Source organism: Neodiprion lecontei, chromosome 5 (assembly GCF_021901455.1).
Source record: "Neodiprion lecontei isolate iyNeoLeco1 chromosome 5, iyNeoLeco1.1, whole genome shotgun sequence".
Lineage (NCBI taxonomy): Eukaryota > Metazoa > Arthropoda > Insecta > Hymenoptera > Diprionidae > Neodiprion > Neodiprion lecontei.
Genome location: NC_060264.1, coordinates 21,857,837 through 21,877,938, shown reverse-complemented (window position 1 = coordinate 21,877,938; position 20,102 = coordinate 21,857,837). Strand labels below are relative to the sequence as shown.

General features: G+C 38.9%; 1 protein-coding gene and 1 long non-coding RNA gene across 14 annotated transcripts in view; one reads left to right on the top strand and one right to left on the bottom strand.

Annotated features, from left to right (window-relative positions):
- Positions 1-20,102, top strand: part of LOC107217648 (whirlin) — a 63,708-nt gene that overhangs the window by 18,761 nt on the left and 24,845 nt on the right. For 10 of the 13 annotated variants that reach the window (XM_046740753.1, XM_046740752.1, XM_046740759.1 and 7 more), the window contains 9 exons: positions 786-916; positions 3,127-3,450; positions 3,517-3,758; positions 3,848-4,145; positions 4,564-4,623; positions 8,452-8,633; positions 10,001-10,082; positions 10,347-10,457; positions 19,133-19,345. In XM_046740753.1, coding sequence (XP_046596709.1) covers positions 786-916; positions 3,127-3,450; positions 3,517-3,758; positions 3,848-4,145; positions 4,564-4,623; positions 8,452-8,633; positions 10,001-10,082; positions 10,347-10,457; positions 19,133-19,345 — 1,643 coding nt within the window. The remainder of the gene's footprint in view (positions 1-785; positions 917-3,126; positions 3,451-3,516; positions 3,759-3,847; positions 4,146-4,563; positions 4,624-8,451; positions 8,634-10,000; positions 10,083-10,346; positions 10,458-19,132; positions 19,346-20,102) is intronic. The other 3 variants (XM_046740760.1, XM_046740761.1, XM_046740764.1) reach the window with 3 other exon arrangements.
- Positions 14,194-17,169, bottom strand: LOC124294636. Its single transcript, XR_006904559.1, has 2 exons — positions 16,917-17,169; positions 14,194-14,229 (listed from the first exon to the last, which is right to left on the bottom strand). It is a non-coding gene; the product is annotated as an uncharacterized LOC124294636 (long non-coding RNA).

The following is a 20,102-nucleotide window of genomic DNA, read 5'->3' as shown; positions in this document are numbered from 1 at the left end:
CATTACGTGCACAGAAAATAATATATGCACCCGATAAAAAAAAGAAGAAATTTGTCATCACCTCAATTTTCGATACTGATTTCTTCTCTCTTACTCTCTCTCTCTATATATATATCTTTCTCTGTAATTGTTTTTTTCTGTTTCTTTTTCGAAATTCTTGTTCTGGTTTGTTCATTCATTTTCCACTCTATGAATATTTCCCTACTCATATATGTAATACACACATATCTTTAGGTGTATAATACACATAATTATCGTTGGTTAATGCACCCCTTAATATTACCAATTCTCCTCAAATACCATCAACAATGATTCTTCCTTCCGGTTCCTTTTTGCCTTATACATGCTATTTACTCAATATACAGCTCGTGAAACCGAAATTGCTGGTCCCACATTATCAAGAATAATTATATTAATTTGCACCTCTATCAATTTAAATGCAATTGAGGTGGGAGCGAAAGAAAAACAACAGCAATCTCAACAAACAGTAAATAATTGTAACATGAAGTCACTTTTTGTTTTTACAGAAATTTTTTTATGACTTCTTTCAAACAGCAAAAAACATTAAATGTAATTGTGGGACTGAAAAATTGCAAGATTATAATAATATGACAGAAATTTGCTTTTTTTTTTGTTCTTATATGTATAAAGTTACATAAACAGATTTAAATTCCGACAAGAAAATATTTTCGGAATTGTCTTTCCTTCATCGTACATTGTTCTTGGTATTTGGCTGTCCGTCTCTTTTCTGTTTTTTTTTTTTTTTTTGAAAAAATATTTTTCAGGTGTCGGTGTATATATTTCACGTGTCGAGGAGGGTTCAGTTGCCGAACGAGCTGGACTCCGTCCCGGTGATACGATTCTTGAAGTGAACGGTATCCCGTTCCGTGCAGTGACCCACGAAGAGGCTCTCAAGGTGAGCAAGGGCTTGAGAATAAAAAAAAAATAATTATTAGAATTTACTCGACATAAGTGTTACTCTATTTTACTTGAAATATTATTAGTGGGTAATTTATTTCCCCGGCAATTTGAAAAGTAATTGATCGTGGAATCGGAAGAGAGAGAGAGAGAGGAGGAGGGGGGGGAGGGGGGGGGGAGGAGTGATTCACTCTCTTTGGTGGAAGAGAGTAGAAGATTAGTCGGGGGCGATGCCGGAGTGGCTTCGGAAGACTGATAGCTCGAGGAGCCGCTATCTACCCACTGTTCATATACTGATGGCCCATTGTTGGGCTCTTTTGTCTCTGGCTCTCATGCAAGAAGCATCTGCTCCACAACTCACCTGCCCGCATGCCTACCTTTGCTATGAGAACAGAGAATGAGAGACTGACGAGCGTATCGGCGGCTCTCCAGCACCGATTACCGACTCTTTAAGTGCCAGCAGCCATCCCCGAAACCGCGATGCTATTTTAGTTGGGACCTGGGGAAATAAACCCCAACCCCGAGTCAGTCTCCCTCTTTTTACTCTTCGGCGATTTTCCTCCCCCTCGTTATACCCTGGAAAAATTTCAACCCTCGAATAATAATATCGGCTACAGAAGGAATCTTCCTCATGTCCCAGCTCCTGCTCTGTAGGGTAGTTCAGTTTTACTGTTTATAGCTTCTCCTACGGTTCGGCGTCTCGGCGCCAGTCGTCTCGGCGCCTAGCGCCCCCGCGTTGTTTATATATCTCTCCTTTGCCACAGACTCCCGGATACCGGGTGGCGGCCACGCGCTGGACCCGCCTGTCGATTTTTCAGCGCGATTTCTCATTCTCACTCGCTGTTCTATGCCATCTTTTTACATTCAGTTTATAGAACTTGTCGGGACGAATCCAAAGACTCCTTGTTCACCTGTTTCCGATCACTGAATGCCGAGATATTGCGAGTTGAAACGCGAAGGTCGTGCGGGTCTAGTATGTTAGTAGAATAGCACATGTTAGACATGTTAGAACCACTTTTGCCCAAGATCAAAGCGCAATATGTCGGAACTGTGTGGATGAAACAGGACGAATAAGGAGTCATTGGATTCGTCTGAATGCCGGCTATCACACATGGATTCAAACAATTGAAGAATTTATTTCCCTACAATAAGTAATCCACGTTTAAACACTCGTTGATTCATGCGCGATGACTAAAAATTCAGATAAATTATAGCTGCACGCTATAGAATATACCTGTACACCGTAGGACACCGAGTGGTTGATTACAGGCCACCCGTTCAGGCTACAAACGTTAACCTAGTCGTTGTTATACCATGTATAAAGCTTCCTGCAGGGGGGTAAGATAAATATTTCATGGTGTTAAACACAAGTTTCCTTACGTTACAAACTAACAACTCCGACCTCATGTACCGTTGAAGTCTAATCAAAATTGAGCCTTGATTAAGCGTGCGGGTTGAATGCTCTACAGCTCGAATATGTCGCTTCAATATCATGAAATATTTTTTCATTGTTCGATTGAGTATGCAATCTTTGACAGAAGATAAGACTGCGTGAACTAAATTTAATTCACGTGCCTAATGAGTTATCCAGTGTTCTGATCAATATTAATTCACAAACTTAAATACGACGAACCGCATAATGACAACAAAAATGTATAATCCACGGCAAGAGACAAAACTTTTTCGTGGAAATTTAATAAAATATTTCATCGCAGAGCAGCGTGCCTGGAAAGTCCTTGTTCCGCATTCCTTGCCGTACATGAATATACATATATCTATATTATGTGCATACCTAGATAGAATATAGATATACACAATATATACCACACACGTACCTCCTCGATGTATCTTGACAGACGAGCCACGAAACGTGAAGTGAAATTACGTACCCCGCTCTCATGTTCGGTGACTTACAAGTATATTCGTGATTAACGTAAGCTTGAAGCAGCTTTCATACCGTCACTCCATACGGCACACGGCTAGGCCCGCCGTTTTAGGGGAGTTCAGCACTTTCCGTGGCATAGATATCGATCTGTGAGCTCCACGTGACGTCACATCCTGCTTATCCTTGACCGAACTCAGGCTCATCCTTATAACCACTGTGCCACACGCCGTTTCTCCTTCTCTTGCCCATGATCACGTGTCTCACCCCAATTCGCCTTTCCTCATCAACCGAGATTACTTTCAACACTTTTTACTTCTTTCTAGATGCTTAAATCCTGCCGGACGCTTAGCATGACGGTTCGCGGGCCCGCCTTGGACCCTCGATGTCGAGGGAGTCATCCCGGGTGGACGGCTTCCGGTCGGCAGCAATCCTGCAGCTGGATGGACCGCCAGGGTCGCCCTGCTTCCCCACCTCCGTTGCACAGCCGAGACGGCCGCTACGCGGCCCATAGAACGCGGAAAGTCGAGCTCTGCATCGAACCTGGACAATCCTTGGGACTCATGATTAGAGGGGGTCTAGAGTATGGTCTGGGAATCTACGTTACCGGCGTGGACAAGGACAGCGTCGCGGACCGAGCGGGACTTCTGGTAATATTTTCTCATCGTCTCTGATCGTGATCTCTTTTCTTCACGACTTTGGATCGACCTTTTCAGATTGGGGACCAAATCATCGAAGTCAACGGTCAGAGCTTCGAGGAGGCGACCCACGACGAGGCGGTCCAGATACTGAAGACGAACAAGCGCATGAGTCTGGTCATCAGGGACGTCGGAAAGGTTCCTCACTCCTGCACAACCAGTCAACCCGTCGTCGTTCCTCCGTCTCGGTACCAGGAGCACGATCCTCTTCTTCTGGACAGTCCGGCCAGCCATGGAAATCATCGGCCGCCCAGTCCGGGGTAAGAATATTAGGTTCCATTTTAGGTTTAGAAGAATAGATCAAGTCGTCAGATCAAAATCTGTCCGCAATGATAACACATTTTCTCAGAACCGGCAGTACCGAGTGGAGGAATCGCGCTCTTCATTCAGCAACTGCCGCCATGGTGGAAGAGAAGGCCAGGGTAGTCCTCGCCAGGAGTGAAAGAGCTGCACTGTCACAGCTTCTTGGCGACTACAGGAGTCGTCGGCTGACCATCGAGGACCTCGTTGCCAGTTTGGGCGATCTTTTGAACACTCATGAAAAGCTCACGCTTCTCACCGAGCTCAGGGAACTCGTTGACGGAAAGGATCGTGCTGCCTTTGATGACCTCGTTTACAGACCAAGGACCAACGTTACTCTTGCCAGGGTACGAAATGCAAAAAATGTGTTTTGGAATGGAATATTTCTTGGAATGGAATACCGCACTGACTTTACTCTATCCTTTCTTTACTTGAAAGTATTCGAAAGGTCTGAATGCACTCAGTGCAACCACTAAACTTTGATCAAAATCGCTGCAACGCAGAGTCCAGATTGCTTACTTTTCAAAAGGTCCTCAGGCTCGGATCCATGCTGACGAAACTGGTACAAAGTCACTTTGTAAATTAGATTTTTCAGAAACCTCGAGTTCACGTCCGATCATGACGACGATGAATAAATTTGTCTGATTCAGCACTGACTGAAATCACTGTGCACAATATATTCGTGTCACTATGTTGTAATATTACTTAGGAATTTGCCTTCAAAAAATAGAACAATGACACGGAACGGCTGATTTTGGATTTCAGAGGAAAGGTGATAGGACGCATTCTGATCTCGTTGTGACGCCGTCGATTCACGATCTTCCGGTGAGTAATTTCAGTCATTCTATTTTATATAATTCTAACATACGTTATCTGAGAGAAATTACCCAGATGTTTTAGGTAGGTTAAGAGTGAACCATGAGAGATCACACTTCTTGTAAGCCTGTTATATCTGTTCTTGCCGTTATTTGACTCAAATTGATGCGATTTTCGGTTACTGGAAAGTAACAGTAGTCAACTTGTAACCGAAATTAAATTCGAAGCGTGTAAGATGGCAGCCATATTGATTTCGTTGGTACAACGTTCGTTCTTCCTTGGTTTTAATTGCAACAAAAATATCGCAAAGAATTCTCAAAATGGCTGCGATACTGCCAATTTCTTAAACTAAGTCGGTTTTGCGCTGACATGAAAACACGGTTCGTTCCTGACATCGAGATCGTAGAAATATTACTGTCGACTACATATGTAAGTGCAGCGGCCATTAGTATTTATGCTCATATACAATTTTCCGCCTATATATTACGTACTACACGCTCTGTAGTAACTATCTACTAAACTATTTATCTGTTTATTAGACGTTACGTATAATACGTATTACGTATACGTGTTGTATACTGCACCTACTACTGCAGTGTTAGATCTATTTACCAGTCTTCTTTCTATTCAATGTATACTACCCTATCATATGTATATACTAAAAATTATATACTAGCAACGTATCCCTGGCACTCTACTCGTTCATTTAGTTCTTCTCTCTTTCTGTTTATTCCGAATACTTTCGCCGTTTATTTATCAAGTGTTATTATTTCTTTCTGTTTTATTTTATTATTATTCGTGTTATGAACCCGGTAGTGTCGCATATTTTTGTGTACTTATTATGTATACATGAAAAAAGTTTGGTCAATGTTATTTTTTTTCACTTTTGATCGTCTTCGGCTTCTTCAAATAATTTTTGTATTTTTTTATTTTTGTATTTAATTATTCATTTCCTTTTTTCAACTTTGAGTTCTATGTTCGACATAAAATGTCTAAAATACAACGGTCGCCTTGTTTCTTACATTGACCATTCTTTCAATTGTATATTAGGCTCGATCTTAGTTTTAACCCTTATACTCTCTGTCTTGATAGATGTCACCTATCAGCAATAAAAAAAAAAAAAAATTAAACAAAATGGTGAACGTGAAAAATAATGCGAGAGTGAGTGAACGAAAGTAAGACAGAAAGCAAAACGGCATGAAAGAAAGAATGCAGCAGCGTATAAGAGGATGGAAGGTACAACTAAACGAATAAATATATAAATTATTATTCACAGTTTTGATAATATTGTTATTATTATTGTACTGTATCCAAAATTCGTTATGTTCGTCATCGTCTGGAGAGGTGCACGAGGGGATCGAGAATATCTCCTCAACAGGATGATACATGTTATAGAATCGAGGATAGATCATGGCGAAAAATTATAAATATCGAATCTCCGGAAAGTTATTGCCGTTTTTTTGAGGTAAAGAAAAGAAATTAATAAGAAAGAAAACGAAAATTCATCTCTGACTTCTAACGGAATTGACTGTAATGACAAGTGACAATATCGACAAATGACATTTCAAAATTCACAATTTCGCAAAGTAGTAGAAAACCATTCTTCCATATTTTTTCTCACGCATAAAATCGATACATCGCATTCATACGTATAACTGTGTATATCATACATAAATACAATATACATAATGCCTTCGTAGTAAAATAAAGCATGCACTGTATTTCTTGCATTATCAACCCAATTGCATTGTATTAAATGTCTTAGCTCACTGTGTTTCTTCTTATATTCGCTTTTATTATCATTATCGTCACGATTCTTACAACCATTATTTACAATTTGTGTAAATTTAAAATAATAGGTATTCAACTTCCTTATAATGTAAGTAAGTAAAACCGATAAACTAAAAGAAAACCGTGATTAAAAAGGACTTTAATGATAATAATTATGGTTGAAGGGTACGTTGTAAATTGGATGCATCTGGAGTTACCCGAAAATGCTTTTTCTACTTTCATGCTTTTTTTTCTTTTGCCTAGTGCAAAAGTTCTTTCTACCTTCCTGAATCTTTTGTCAACATATCGCATGTTTCCTACCCCCCGTCAGCATCATAGTTGGGTACCTATGTAATTTTTTAGCATATCTAAAATTTATAATCCATAGGTATTGTAGTATTTCAGCTTATTTATAATATAATACCGTCACATATAAGATCGTGATAGACGATCATCTATACATAGTACGGTGGCCGTTATTTTGGCTTTTGAGAACTTTCTTTGTTCCCATCATAAAAATACAATTATGATTTGAAAAAAAATGTCTCCCATGTTTTAAAGCGCTCGGATAGTTTTAACTTGTGCCATCGAGCGATTGAAATTTTGAATAGAAAATTACTAAATATAAAATACTTATTACACAGATAATAACTACTGACAAATTTAGAAATTTGGTAGAACCTTTGGGTATATTATGAAGTATGAAATTCAGTTTTTATAGATTTTTTGAGCTGTGATCAGAAAACTTGAAAAATTGAAAATACTCATTTTCGTTATCTTTGTAATGTTTGTAAATGGAAAAGTCACAGCTTAACATTTTTTAGATTTTATCGATTAATATTATATGTGTAATAAATATTTCAGTATTGGTAATGATGAATATTCCATTCAAAATTTCCATCGCTCGGTATCACAAGTTAAAATTATCCGAGCGCTTTCAAACTTTACACCTTGATTGTAATCTTATGAGAGAAGTGAAATTTTTCGTCCAAAGCCAAAATAACGGCCACCCTAATCCATAGCATATGAATAATATGTAAATAGATGTGTCGTACAAATGATTAGTAACACAACAACAAACAAAAGAAAGAAAAAATATTATATTTCGCATATACGATGACGTATATGATTCTTGGACCATTTGTTATCTTTTTTCTTCATCAAAATTATTTCAAAACAACTTCAAACATTAGTTCTTTGGTTTTAGTTTTCCAGGAAAGAAGAGAATTCTTTTCTGTTTCACACATCAAGGAAAAAATATAGTTTCTGAAAATCGAAATGAGTTTGCGTTTACCACATCTATATTTTTTTTTTTTACGCAGTTTGCCTAAAAATAACACGCGACTAGCAAAATCACAGTCAAATTTCACTAGTTACTACATATTTTGAAATGTTTTTCTACAAGCCATCAAGATATTATATAACACACTGTGGAATTGCGAACCATAAGTAATAACGACGGCACTGCTATAAATGTATGCTGAATATTTTTGATTATTCTCTTGAAAAGAAGTAATCGTATATCAATATCTTCCCACCCTCGCAATATACGCGGCGTGCTGCAGTGCGCCCGAGCTTTGCTGTTTCATTTTGCCATTCGTTCAAATTTTTTTATTTATTTATTTTTTTTTTTTCAACCATATTCTGATATTTGTTCCATCATTTTCGGTATATTTAAATCCATACAATTATTATCCATATTTTCGTGTCACCAGAAATATCCACAAAAATGTCGGTGATGAATTCATGTTTGAATAAAAAAAAAAAAAAAAAAAATGCTCCAGTCACAAACGCTAAATTTCGAATGCACAGGGGAATTTAATTTATGAGTTACGTCTAAACGAGACATCGCCGGAGGTAAATGAACTAGATGTTACGGGATAATAAGAGGTAACGGAGGGTAAAAAAATAGAGAGAGAAGAGACAATGCTTCAAGATCCAAAAAATAAAAACATCCAAAGCTCTGGCTCGTTGCGCGGCCGCGTGGCTCCCCGTCTTATCCGGTTTCCCAAATACCGTACTTGAGGAAGACCGTGTTTACCGGATATGTGATGTGATTTCTCGCAGAGAGGCGGCGTTGGTGGCGTTGGCGGTAACGCCACCGGAAGTTGTTGCCGACCTGCGAGGCTCGTGGACGTCGAAGGAGATCCCCTAGGAGTAACGGGACCTCTTATACCAAGGGAAGGCCAGGGGGAGTATAGGTCGCCGAGTGAGGACAGCGGTCTCGGAGCAGACATGCCCAGGAGCAGGTCGAAATTTCACGCAAAAATCCAAAAACACAATTAATCGAAATAAATTTCGCTCCCGTACGACGCTCAGTTTTCTCCTTTTCTCACTCACTCATCCAAACCATCGTCATGTTTTCTGTCGCCGTTGCATTCCTCGCAAAAAACGGCGACGACATTATCGAAGCGCAAATTTTTCTGCTACCGCGGTGTTTTTTTACTCCGACAAATTTTGAGTCCGACAAATATCGTGTGATGTGACCGTAAGCTGCAAGCGACCCATCCGATTGACCGAAGCGTCAAATCGCTGTAGTTTTGGACTCTTTTCGAACACAAATGGCGCTGTTTTGAACGAGAAATACACCAGCTAGACCGAAACTTCGGGTTATGAATGGCGTTGAAGCTTCTCGGCGGTCATAGCGGACGGAAATAACATTATTAACGAAAAAGAAATCATACGAGGTAAATCGAAGGTCGCTTGTTATCGACGGCCTGAAGTCTGTGAAGAATGGCCGTTATGATTAAATACGGGCGTTGTTGAATATGTCAAATGTACGTAGATATGCAGACTTATTTTCGTTTCGACGAATTGGGCCAAAGTAAATTATTATCAAATCGATCGATACAAAGCACTGCGGGAATAGAATAGGGTCGAATGTGGGTATCCACATACATAAATACCCGCCAACCAAACCCTACCGGGCACATGTGGCTGGCTTGTTACTCGTCACCCGGGTAACTCGTCGAAACAAATAGGTTTGCCCGACTCGATGCAGTCGCCCCGTGGTCCTACGTACCGAATACCACGGTTTTGAATTACCAAGAGCTTTAGATTTTTCCCCGAACCCCACCCAACCACTATTTACATATTCACTCAATCCTGCTTCACTTTACTTCTCACCATTCGTTCATTGGTTCGATCGAATCGTGGTTACATTGCATTTCCTTCGCCGCGCGGTTCATTGAAAAACACACACTCCTGAAAATTTAATTTTTATTTTCTTACTCTGTTTCATATTTTTATTTATTTATTTATTTTTTTTACATATAATTTTTATCCGCTCGATTATTCTAAGACTATAAAAACGCACACGCTGAAATACAGCTCGATATTATAAGGTTATCTACACGATGTGCTCCATTTTGTCACTTTATACTTTCACCGGGTAAGATTATGACAATTACAATCGCGATACAAGTAGTAACTGGACAAAAATTTTGAACAAAAGTGCAAAGGATCGGTGAAGATAGATTACAACAAAATGGTTATCGAATTCGTTAACATTTATAATCGACCTAAAAATGAAAGCAAAGATCGAGAGAGGGGACAAGATGTAGTTTAGATAGATCAACAGACGACCGGGACGGAGTAATAATTTTGGGAATTGCAGAGCTGGCTGCAGACGAAGCCAACAGCACCAAGTCGCAACTTCAGACCTCGCCCTCTCCAACGATGACGAGTGCGATAATCAGGTATAAACTCTAATAAACAAAAAAAAAAACAAAAAGAGAAATGAAAGCCATAGCATTCGTTCATTATTCGTAACTAGCGAGACGTAAATAGAGTAGCGAAACTATGTGTAGAAAAACGTATAGAAAATACGATCTAGGCGTAAGCTAGTCTTGTAACATAGCCTATGAATATTTTTAACAAGTCTTACCCCATTCCTGTTTGCTTCTAATCCTTGTTACCTCTTTCGTTGGCGTTTTAAAAGTAATTGCGATTGATTGTTACAGGACTACGAGGACGAGGCTGAAAATGACAGAGGACGAAGGCACAGCTCACCTGGAGGTTCCCGAGGGAATACCAGAGATTTTGGACACCATCATTTGCACGCTGACAATTTGGTGAGTCAGTCTGCTTCCATCTTAAGTATTTTCTACTCGGTTCACATTTTAATTCCATTGACGATCGAGAGTTGAAGGGTGTGGAAAAGTGAATGTAAACAAGCGGGGAGAAGTTTCAAAAAAAAAAAAATATGATCAAAAATCTGGTTCCATAATAGCCTGTGTGTGCGTACATAAAAAACAAGGCAGTAGTAGAATTTGATGTTATCGTTCGTGAGATTTTACGTGCAGTGAATTCGTTGCGATAAATAAAAATTCGAGAGTACGGTTACGCACATTTGCTAATCTAACAACAATAAGCGTAAGGCGCGCACGCCTCTACCCACACGGAACATTTATCTCTGATGGACTTACCATGGAAATCCATGATGGATATGCAATGCCTCTATTAGACATCCATTTAAATCGAAATAAAGTACATTCGATCTATGTTACAGATCCAAATGTCAGCTGTTTATATATCTTGTAGAATTCTACCAGATATCCACACAGATCTCCATTAGAGATCTTAACGAACGTCTTTTGTATCCATCATTTATACGCACCTCGATCTTATCAGGTATTATAGATCTATTATACGTAGAGTTCTACTAGATATTCACCTAAGATCTTCATTGGAGATATCATGGATTTCTTGAAGACGAAATTAATATCTTTAATCGATGTTACTTTTGTATCATCTACTCCTGTTTACCTATCATCAATAATATTTTTAAATTATCATGTACACATTGTGTTTCGCCCCAGACAAAAAGTACAAAGCATAGGCAATATAGACTAGGCACTCAATGACGACTAAGTATGTAGATACCAGACGAAGTTCGGGGTAAGCGAAACAGGTTCAAGGTTCTTCAAAGGTTCTATGTATATTGATTTAGGTTTCTGCTTTTTACAACGTGATGTACAATACTTTGATACTTGTCCTTTCGACTTGACTCAAATTTTGAATACATGGTGTAGGGGTTCGTCGAGTGTGAGTTGGCCAATATTTATATGGTAGTATACGGTGACGGTATTGGGAACAAATATTTTTAAAAAACCCAAGTATTTTCAAGGGTGAACGGAACGGCCGAATTGCTGGGGCTTTGTATAATTTGGACTTGCTTTTTTATGGTGGGAGAAGAAGTTGACCGTTCGCCACCTGGTGGTCGTCTATGGTACCTTCATTTATGTGCATGGATGTTCATAGCATTCAATGAATATCCATCACCGGCTTTGATCTGACCGTAGATATTGTGGATTTCTATTGATGTCTGTTAGAGATCCTTTATAGATATAGATCTTTTATAGAGTGTGGGTAGCGGTGGCGTCTCTAACGAAGAAGAACGTTTGAGCGTTCGAAATATCAAAAAACTGTCATTTGAAAGCTGTTGCGTCGGTAAATTTGTTATTCATTTTCTTGTTTAAATGCAATTCGGTTTTATGAATATTTCATCATTGATTCTAGAAGAATGCCTACTATACATACATATAATTGTCACATAGTATCATCCGTAGGGAAGTATGTAAGCTAGGCAGTATTGGTTATGTGCTAACGTTACGTAGGCCAAATGTTGTCACACCATCGTTACTGCATATTATTTACAATTAGAGAGTTACCCCTGCTTAGTTAGATCGTTGAGTAAATAAAAACAATATTAGTAGATAAGTGAACACGAAATTTTTGTTTTTCATATTTTCATAATCGACAAGATAAATGAGTTCAAGAACAATTTATACAGTATATTAGCTATACTTGTTATAATAGAACGCGTTCCGTGAACCTCTGTGAAGTTGGCAACCCATTGATTTTTTGATTTTTTGAACTCTTATTGACTGGAACTATTTTTGAGAAGATTCCCGAACTTTCAAACAAAAATCATTTGTCCCAAAATGGGGTGCCAACATCACAGAGATGCACCGTGAAAACAAGCGTAAATTTAACGGTAACTTGGAAGAAAGGGAAGACGTGAAGTATGAAAGTTGAGAAAAATCGCAAAACTGTGTGATGCAATTTTTAAAAATGCATGAACCATGAAAAATGAATTTCTTATAAAAAATCGATGCCGTGCGGTACAAATTTCATTTGTTAGTCTTATTCGTAAATTTTCAAAACCTGCATATGAAATTCGTTTTCTTTTCTTCTTGTACTATCCCTTCTTCTCCTTTGTTTGGTTGTAACGAAATCGACTACCTACCGTCAAAATTTCGACGCTATGATAAAACGTACACAAATTATGTATCGCGCAGGTAGAGTGCTTACCTGTAATATAAAATGCTACGACTAACTAAGAATTAGTTTAATTAATTGCGTTCAACTTTCATCTACCGTTAATCGTAAGAGCTGCTAGAGAAAGAAATTCGACGGCGACGATCGAGCCAAGCGTAACGATAGAAAATATTTACAAAAAAATCAACAATACTGAAAATAATATGGATTTTATGAAAAATATGAATGGGAAGGCGGTATATAAGAAGGCATATTTGAATATCAGTTGAAAAATGAAAAATAAATTTTACAACTATTTGAAAATATTTTATCATAGTTACTATTCGTTGAAGAATTATATTTACACTTTTCTTAATATTCACTGCCCGGCTTTGACGATGATAATCACAGCGATAATAACACACGGACTCCACTTATTCAATGATATGTATTTTTTACTTTTTATTTATTTTTATTTTTTTCTCAACAAACTTAATATACATTAAGGGGTACGGGAACTATTTACAAGAGTTTTTTTTTTTTACGAGTATCACACACGTAATTACATGGCTAGAAAAAAAACGTCCCAGCAGGCCTACTAAAATTTTTGGGTGAATTTAACCATTTTTTACCGTGTTGGTAAGTGAAAAAAAAGTACAAATGACAAATCAAATGTTGATATGACTATTTAAATGTTAAAATTAGTGCAAGCGTGTATCATATTCATTAGCAAAAATGTAACAAATAACACAAATGTAATGTGGACCTACTGGGACATTGCGTTTAGTCAAATTTTTCCAATAGTGCATGAATAATATAGCCTTAAATACGTAACGAAAGTATTTTTGATCGTCAAAATAACACATAAAATAGTAATAATAGAAACAATAATAATAACACGCGTGTTATTTCCGTGAGGCGGAAGTTAAACCTCGACTTCAATTGAGATAAGACACGAGAATTCGATAAGACTTGAGTAAAAAGTGAATATGAATGCCGACATGTAAAAACGAACTAAGAAACTAACAACAATCTGAGAATATAATTTTGACGTAAGTTTTAATATACATACGTAGAATTTATACCAGGTAAAAACTATAATCATCGTGACACCGCGAGTCGGAATTATGATTTATTTTTTTTAATTCTTATTTGTTGGTTACGTTTTATTCATTTTTTTTAAGTCTTGGCATAGTAACGAAAGCAAGATCGATTCCTATATTGACGTATTATCATTAAAGCTTTTCCTGAAGCGCTTGCCGCAGTTCCTCCGTGGCTTTAGCCACGTCCTGCAATCCCTGCCGGGAATGATGATGATTGTGTTCAGTCCTGATCGCGACCCCGACGGTGTGCTGATGAGCGGTCGAATTCGATCTCCTCACGGAATTACTTGTGCCGAATTTTGGCCGCGGTATCCTTACACGCTGCACGTCGCTCAGCCAGGATTCCATGACGATACTTGATGACAATTCGGTCTCCGTCACCGTCCCTCTGCCGGATTATTTCTGCGATACGCAGAAGCTCGCCGAGCCTCCTATCAACGTTTTACTATCCGCTATTTGTCGCAATCTCGTGCGACAGACGCTGAAAAATAGAAAAATTGAAAAATGAAACAATTGGTAACTGAGCAAAAAATATTTTGCGACTTACGCGAGAAATCTTTGTACAATTTCTTACTGTTCTTATATTAAATCTGGAAAAAGGTTTTTCAACTTTTTTTTCCACATCATTAGTGGTTGTGGAAGTTTTCGCTGTTACAATGTTATGATACAGCCATCATTTTGTTGGTTCTACAAGTCTTGAAGAATGGAAATTTTCTATCTCACATCATTGTTTGTCGCTAACGATCATTTTGCTGTCAATTTAAGTTCGGAAGAATGTTTCTAAATTGTCAACGATATCATTATTTATTGGCATTTTTTTGCTGTTGTAATATTACAACATTGCCATAATTTTGCCGTTCACTCGAGTCTGAGGAGATTTCTTTTTTTTTTTTTAATTTCTTACCGACTTCGCTATCTGTTTTATATTAATTTTTTCACTTTTATCATACCGTACTTTCCTTGGCTGTTATTGTGAGGATACTTTTATCCTTGCACGCGTGATGTTCAATGCTAAGACGGCATCATCGCTTAAGGATGATAAAGAAATCTGGGTCGAATGGTCATGCGGAGCTGTAAGAGGCTAGGGCATGACGAACGAATGCGGCGACGATGTCATGATGTCACTGGGGCAAGACGCGGTCTGACAAACAAGAGGATTGGTAGCGGTGAGGTTCAAGGAGGGGAAATCGGCACTGTAAAATACGTGCGTGATTTACTAAATTTCTTGTGTTTACCTTTCGTGATTTTTCAACTTTATGTTTCTTCTCCGGTGTTTCTTCGCCTTATTATAATTAGTTTTGATTTTTCGTTCGGTTGGCCGTAAGACCGATCGTTTTTTATCGCTACCAATATCATTGAACTTTTTTTTCTCCGCTACGCGTATAAATACGATGATGACATTCGCCATGAATTCTCTATTCGTTTCAATGCCTGTTATGTTTCATTATTTTTCTCTCTTCTCTTTGTGAACCTCTTTTTTTTTACTACGCTTTTTTTTATTCATTTATTCGTTTCTTTGTTTCTTTTTCTTTATCTCATTAACGGTAGAAATCATAATACCAGAAATTGTAAGCACGCAAACACGGAGCGGTAATAATAATTAGTAGTAATAGCAATAATTATGATAAAAATTGCTGAATAATTCGAATATTGAACACGAAGGTTCAGAGGAAAAAAAAAAAAGATCGAGACTGAATTTTGCACACACGAAAAATATTGATCACGATTCTAAAGCTGTTATTAAACTTCAGTTTTTTTTTATTACCATTTTTCTTAATTATTTTTGTTATTTTCATTTTAGTATTTTATTCAGTTCTCGTTCGTGGTCGAATTTTTCAAGTCTACGTCAACTATAAAATAAAGATCCCAACAACTCTCGCAATTCATCATCAAATCAAATTGAAGTCGACAATTTGACGAAATAAGAATCAAGAATAGAACAAAAGAAAAAACGAAAGCCGGAAGAGGAAGAGCAAAACAATCGGTAAATAATTTGTGAAACCTTTTACCGCATAATGAGATATTACGTGTTAAATATCTTGACATGTTACGAAAATTTCAAACCGTATTCATATGTGGTTACGCAAGTATCTTGTATTATAAATTATACGTATGTATATTAGAAGCGTTTCCGGCCTGCTAATATATCGGTATATAGACATGTATTTATTTACCTAGCTCACACGTGTGACGATCTATGTTTAGATAACGGTCTGCAGTTTCACTGACCTAAGATCAATATTAGTTCTGGCATACGCACAATACGTAAATATATCCATGTGTATCTACTATGAATCTCATATGTAATATTAAACCGTTACGTGGTTGGGATGAAAAGAGACACCAAAGAAGAAAAAAATCATAGGACATAAAAACAATGTTGGTAAAAAGTCGACTGAAAGAAAGGACATCAAAAGAAATAAAAACTAATTGTATTTTACTGAAACAATATACATTTAAATATTATATACGATGGATGAAATTCTCAATAAAAAACTATCGCTAAATAACGATATGCAATCGGAAATAATACATACATATGCATAGACACACGAATAAATCTGTATAAAATATACGTCTGTAAAAACGTTTTTGTTCGATGAGTGAAGATGGTAGTTGTGGTCATAATTTAAAAATGGCTTTCTATCCCGATAAGTCTTATACACAGCGTTATAATTATGCGTATTTATTTATATACAGCGTAAATAGATGATGCGATTACCGAAATTGACAAAAATTTATCTATGCCATATTGCGTACATGCAAAATATACACGCGAATAGATCAAAAATACGTAGTAAGCGACTAGATTTCTATTTTTTCAGAGTTCGTTTAAAATGTTTATCATACAAATGTAATTGCATCCGTAAGCAAAAAAAAAAAAAAAAAAACCGATTATCAATTAACGGAAGTTCAGTGAATGTTTGGGTACAGAATAATAAGAAAAACGACATGCGTAAAAACCTGGCCTGGAAATAACCCATCAATCGCTCCTATCAGAAAAGTGTGCAAAATTGATTTCATCGATCGTAATTTGCTTCGAAACGGAAAATCGGTATAACTCAAGATTCGATCGATATCCTGCTGCCGATTTTGAATACTCGAACCAGTTTCCATGTAGGAATGCACGACGATGCATGCACCGCAAAGAAAATCGATTCAGCTTACTTATTTCGTGGTAGAAATCCAACCGATCCCGTTGGCGATCTCGCAGCCGCAGCGAACGTACGAATCGTGTATTTTTCAAAGTAACACAGCCGAACCGTTCCCGTCGAGGATGGCGCAGCGACTGATTCGTAGCCGAGCGAGACTTGACCGATCCGACGATCAGAAACTGGCAGCAGAAGCAGAGCTACCAGGCTGGGAACACCGGTCCGTTCTTTCGTTCAGGGCAAGCTGGATGACTTACCTGATCAGGTGCAGCGCAGGCGAGCGAGGTGATAGGGAGAGAGCGAGAGCGAGAGCGAAAACCGGCGGATAGACGAGGTTAGAAAAGAGAGAGGTCTCCGGTAGTCGGCAGGTAGGGGGGGGCCAGGAAAGCGCAGGCATATGGCAGACTGACAGCGTTGCCAAGCCTTGTGTGCCTCCCAGAATCATTAGCCACTGCGTATAGTTCCCCGTCTTCTGCTCAGCCCGAACCGGAACGACAGCCGATAACCGATTCCCAGATCGGTGAAAGAAAAAAAATCAATCTCATCATCGATCGCGATCTTTCCGATCACGTACCGATCCCGGTGCGTCACCGGAACCGATTTACACAAACGCTGATCGCGATCGGTTCGGTAGTACCGAGAAATCGGCACTCGGATTCGGGTGAAACTTATAAATATCTGCGTATTCGTGAATAATAGGAGGAAATGGAACCGGACTGGCACGATGCGACTTCCGCGATCGGTTTTGTGCCGGTGATCCGAGGTCACAGCGGCACCCAACTTTCTTCGCGTGAGCCACTAACGAGGAGAGACGGGTTAGTGACCGGTACCCCTGAAACGGGCCTGAATGATCCGCCCTCGGGTGTATGACGGAGTTGCGTATTCCTGCGAAAAACGAGTTACTTACCGATCCGACTGATCTCAACGGTTCCGGCCCCCTTTTCAGTGCCGGTACACTCGTAACCTATGTAGGTTACTCGGCGGAGACAGATTACGACCGCAGAACTGCGTTTCTTCGCCCGATTTCATCCGCTTGCGAGAAGGATCGCGGTGACCGGTGTCTCCGATTATCGATCGGCAATCGGTGTCAACCTGCAATTAAGTTTCCTTGTTTCCATAAAATGGCCTTTATTCCGAGAACGGCAATTGTTAGCTACAACAAAAACATCTATGCGGCTGTTAACCGATTTAATAACCTTACTCTACATTGAAAAAAAAAAAACTGGAAATAATAGTTCAGTGGTTGAGGTCTATTTTTTTTTTTTTTTTTCACCAGTATCGATCGTTGCGAATACTTTGCTAGCTATGCGCAGTGCATATATAATGATACAGAACGTTAAACAGCTTTGTGGAGAAACCAAGAGAAAGTTCTGAAGACAACGATATATTGTCTCTTACAATACACAACCGCATGATTTGAAACGCGCTCGATCGTCGCCGCGGCCGTGACAAGATAGAATTTTAGGTAAAATAATAAATAACAAGTTCATGAAAAGAGGAGCTAACCATTATTCTAAACAGCCACGCACATGAATTCTCAGAATTCTATTTTCAATTGAAAGAAACTGACGTAAAATCTTGGAGAGATTAAAACGGTTGAAAATAACAAGTTTTCAAAAGGCTTCATTCAAAAAACTTTCTATAGCTCGATAATTGATGCCGTTCTGAATGATTTAATTATTATGAGATGTTACATATATGACTCTGAACAACTTTAATAGACCCGACGTTTGAATGACGGTGCTCGACCTTAGAGCTTCAAAATAGGTTGAACCTGAAAAACTTTGTATCAGTCGAATAGAAATAATTCCAACCGACTATCGATGATTGATTTTACGAGTTTTAACCGACTCGTCATGACTTCGGTTAACCCTGTACCTTCTAATCACTTCAAAGAGCTGAAGATATAACTTGAAGTGACCCTACAACTTTAAAATTTGGGGTACATTGTTGTGCTTTGAATATTGGTTAACTCCTCGTGGACCGTGAAGTGCTCAGTGGAGTTTCTTCCGGTAATGGAATGGAGCAGGATGCAAATAGAAGGGGTATTCGATCGGTTTTCAAACCCTTCGGGACAAGGTTGATTAATGTGTCGATGAAGTATCATCAGGACCATGTGATCTTCGCGAAGTCCGAGAGACGAATTTATCCCAGCGCGTATTAGAACGCCTAAAGATAATCCCAATAAGTCGGGCTAACAAGGACTGGTATTTGGGGGTTGTGTTGTGCTAGGAGAGCGATGGCGGTTGCGAGGGTAGCGACTCCGAGATGATGGGAAATGGGAGACGCGGCGAGAGGGATCGCGAAGAGGATGATGAGGACGAGGAGGGCAGGGAGGAGAGGAACTCGGAGAGTGGCGGTGGGGGTTTCGGTGGGTGGAGAAACCACCTTCTCGGTGGCCTTACGCAGCGCGTCAAGTCCTGGTACTGGGGCGCCAGGCCCCTAGTAAGTTACAGTATCTAAAACAGTCTCCATCAACAAAACCAACCAATCAACAAATCAACCGACGGCCAAAACTCTCAACCAAGTATTAAACACGGCCCGGATAAGTCTCGGCCCTCGCACACACCAAACTTTCGATCAAAGGGTTGACCATTCACGAATTGAGCTCACATCGGACCGCGAGCCTTCACGACGTCAGAGGACTTGACATGAGTTCAAGTTACTTCAAGTCCTTTCAAATGACTTCCTCGGGTCAAAAAACTTCATTTGCATTCAAATTACTTCAATTCAATTCATAGCCATTATCACGGCTTCGGGTGGATTCCCGTGACTTCAAATGACTTCACGTGAATTCACCTGATATCAGGTCAGTCGTCGAAAAGAGACCTGAGTTAATGTGAATTCGCATGGTTTCAAGTGACTTCGTGAAGTCGAAATACTCAAATTAAATTCAAATGGCTTCTGGTGAGTTTAGGTATATTCATTCTGCTCCAGGTGACTTCATTAAAGTGAATTAAAATAACTTTTCCTTAAGTGCAAAGCTGACTTCAAGCATGGTCAACCTATCGCTTTCGATGAAACTTATATATGCATACCGTCACTCGCCGGCACAATACCACACACACAAAAACAGAGTAAACCAAATCACAACCGACATCAGACCACAGAGAAGACACTAATTGTAAGGATTCTGGAGGGTGCCTCTTCGTCTGATTTCATCAATTTCATGACACTCTCTTCGAGTATGTTAAGGGAAGTT